We start from the raw sequence: 3812 nt of genomic DNA, 5'->3' as shown, positions 1-3812 counted from the left end.
AGGTTTAGATTGGACGTGAGGAAAAATTTCTTTACTGAAAGAGTGGTTAAACATTGGCACAGGCTGCCCAGGGAAGTGGTGTAGTCACCATCCCTGGAAGTATTTAAAACGCGTGTAGATGTGGCACTTAGGGACATGGTTTAGTGGGCATGGTGGTGTTGTGGACAGTTGGACTCGATGATCTTAGAGGTCTTTTCCAACCTTAATGATTCTATTTGTTGGGGCATTGGGAGGTATATAGTTTTCTTGTAATATTTACAAGCATTGGATATGGATGTGGTACCTCTGCCAAGCTTCTAAGTTTAAAGACAAGTTGGCAAAAAGACCAAAGGAATAAAAAGAAAAAAAACCCCAAACACCAGAACAAGCCACCTTACAACATCAACAAGATAAAACCAAAGAACAATACTAGGCACAAGAACATGTCTCTGACGTTAATTTGCAAGAGGTACTCTATTTGAATCCATTTGGATGAATAGGGTTTGCAGAACCCATTGCATGTCGGAGCCGTATGGAACTAGAGAACCAAGCTCATCGCAGATAGTGCAAAACCTTAGACTTCCTGATCTCAAGCACAGTGCTTCACAAAACAGCGAAGTATCACATGCTCAGATGAGAACCAGGAGTCTGACCAAGTCCTCCCAAACCTTCTGAATTGTGCATTACATCAGCCTTTTCTGATGATTCATCTGAATTCCAGGATTCAACACCAAAGTTGACAGATAACTTCTCTATTTACCTTTTTCTTTGGAAATACATGAAACAGAAGGCTCAGGGAAATACCATGTAAAAGTTTCCCCATTACAAAAAATAATTTGTAGTTTTGAACATATTTCAAATCTGTAGCTTAACTTATTACCTATTAAAACAGTTCTGCTCAAAAGATCTTTTGTGAAATACTTCAATCATAATTTTGCTTATTTTTACACAAGTTCTTTTTCAAATGCTTATACACCAACACTCAGTCTGTCATATACTCAAAGGATAGAAGAGCTATAAAATATTTTTCTTACTCTTATTAAACTGTATTGAGAGCGCTGCTGGGGATACTGCTGTACACAAGGTGATTGCACACCAGTTTTTAACATCTTCCTGAAAATGGAACCTGTGGAGAGTATTATCTCTGCCATGTTTTAATAATCACAGATGAAGTAGCCAGGACTGCTTAGGGTCTTGGGGTTTTTGTTCTTTTCTTTGGCTCTTGCACACCTAGCATTTGCCAGTATCTTCTTGCAAATACTTAGATGCCTTCCCAGTGCAAGTAAAAAACTCCCAATAATTTGTAGGTAAAATAAGCAATTGAAGTTTATAGTTTAAAATTATATTACTCCAACATAAAGATGGTGAAGTATGTGAAACCTGGATTATTGCAGTTCACATTCAGACACGGCATTATTTGGGAGCATTTTCATGTTATAGCACAAATTTTGGCCAGACAAAGGCATAATCACTCTAGAGAACCACAAGGCATCTTTAAAAGTCTGTGCTCAGAAGCTCCATTTAATGCATAGGGGTTTTCCACATGCTCTTGAGGAGAAATTTCTAGAAAATTCTTTGAAAGGTTTTAAATTTTCCACATTCTCATATTTTAAGAAATTTTAATCAAAGTTACTACAACTGATATCTAATAAAGTACACTCTCAAGGTACACGAAAGTAAAGTCAATCTGTTAGGCATAGAAAGGACGGTCTATGTTCTCACTTTTAAATTTTTGAATATGTAAAGATGTTTAAAAAAAAATCCACCAGCAGCAAAATAAAATAAGTAGTATTATTTTAAATCCTGAAACACTTTTTGAAGTAAGCAGGCATAGTACACAAAAAAAAAAAAAAGTTCAGTCTTCTGCAAGAAGACAAGACAGAATGAGTCTGCATTTGCCCATGCTGTTATTTTTATTGCCATAATGCTGCAACTAAGACTGCACTGGATGCAAAAAAGGGTAAACCAGGGAACCTGTAACGTGATTTTATGGGAGATTAAAAGAACCAAAGGATGTGGAAAAGGGGAAGAAATATGAAGAAACAGTAAAACTGTACTGGTCAGCAAGATATATATCTTTTTATTAAAAAAAGAAAACCCAAACATTGTCCAAGGAGAGTTACAGAATGGATGGTACTAAAACATTAAACCACACTCTTACAGGAGGACTTCTCAAACAAGGAGAAAAAAAAAGCACAAGTGGTTTGAAAAGGTTTTTTTGTTTTGTTAAAAAAGCACAAGCTACCTAGAGGCTCATATCTAAAAAACAAAATTTTTTTGTCCCTCTAGGGAATGGAAATAACAGAGAAAAGAAAAATATGAGCGATATGATCAAAGAATCAGAATAGGGAAGTGAGATGAAGACAAATGGAATCGCCATTTGTCAAGACAACAGAAAAGGTTGTTGCAACAGAGACACCAACCTCAGCTGTTAATCCTCAACTGTTAAGGAGGGGCTGTATTTTACACAGTAAACCACTGAAACTTAGCAACAGACTAGACACTAGAAAAATTTTAATGTCCAAGCAAAATAAGTAGGATGTATATACAGAGTTTCAAATGAAGAATTTTGAGATGAGAAGAGCAAGCATATCTTTTGCAGGAAGAAAAAACATCTATGAAATATCTACGTCCATCACCTAGAGACAGGCTATAAATACAAAAATTAGGTCATAGACCTAAGTGTCCTTTCAACATTTAAGGCTAAAACCTATGCTTTGAAATTTCTAAAATTTGACATTCGTGTTGTTTAGAAACAAGTTTTAACATCTAATGCCAGAAATGCACTGAGTGGTTTTGCTTATGTAAAAAAAAAAAATGTAAATTGAACTTACCATGCTGTTTAGATTTCTTCTTTTTTTTCTTCTTCTTTTTCTGTTTTGATTTATGATCTTTCTCCTTCTTCTCTTTTTTCTCCTTTTCCTTTTCTTTCTTTTTACCTGAAATAAAAATTAAACATTTTAAAACAGCATTACCGTTCCAAATTACTTGCTTCATTTGGCTAAACGTAAACATGACATTCAAGATCAAATATTCCAGTTGCCTAGTCAGATCAAAATGTTTCAGGTAATTTCCTTGATATCTTGGGCATGTCTCATTAATTGCTAGTAGAATGGTTCAAAGGAATCTTTCTCAACAAATAACGTCTTACCATTTTAAGTATTTCTAAATGAGGTATCATAGCACAAGAAAATATAGCAAAGTACACAAAATAAGTGACATTATTTAAATAGCATATAACATCTATTTTACTTACAGCTTATAACAAAAAGGTTTGGGCAAGAGAAAAAGCTTTCAAAAGTGCAAAATTCCAAACTAAAAAGATAACATCGTCTTAAAAACACACATTAGGCCTACAGAAAGTCATCTGAAGGAAATTTCAGTATCACAAAACTGCTGATGCTGTCAGCACTTTTACTACACAGTGACATCCTCATAGAAAACTGACTCTGACTAAAATTTATGATACATTTTTTAACACTGCGGTTCACTTCTAAGCACTGTTGGTATACGTATGAGGACAAGTACTTTGTCTCAGAAAAATTCTGTTTATCCTGTTAATTCTCCCCAGACAAAAATAAATCGCACAACATTATCACTCCATAATCATTTTCTAAGCAATCAGCAGTGAGATAAATAACAAGGAAATTGACTTGTCACAGAAAATAAATCCTTAAAGTCAGCATTTAAGGATTGTTTCCTGCACACAAATTGGAGTCTTATTATCTTCTTGGGGAATACAGAAACAGAACTTTTACCTCCTGGAAAAACAAGGCAGGATCACTTATGAATTCTTGTCCATCTCTAGTAGATTTTTTTTTTTTTTTAAACAC

At 34.5% G+C, this 3812-nt stretch overlaps 1 protein-coding gene across 1 annotated transcript in view; it reads right to left on the bottom strand.

Annotated features, from left to right (window-relative positions):
• PHF20L1 (PHD finger protein 20-like 1) overlaps window positions 1-3812 on the bottom strand; it is a 60939-nt gene that overhangs the window by 19395 nt on the left and 37732 nt on the right. The window contains exon 15 of the mRNA XM_019470674.1: window positions 2814-2929. Within this exon, the coding sequence (XP_019326219.1) occupies window positions 2814-2929 (116 nt within the window). The remainder of the gene's footprint in view (window positions 1-2813; window positions 2930-3812) is intronic.

The sequence above is a fragment of the Aptenodytes forsteri genome, unplaced genomic scaffold, assembly GCF_000699145.1.
Source record: "Aptenodytes forsteri isolate BGI_AS27 unplaced genomic scaffold, ASM69914v1 Scaffold223, whole genome shotgun sequence".
Lineage (NCBI taxonomy): Eukaryota > Metazoa > Chordata > Aves > Sphenisciformes > Spheniscidae > Aptenodytes > Aptenodytes forsteri.
Note: the sequence above shows the minus strand (reverse complement) of the source record. Positions and strands in the feature narration are given on the sequence as shown.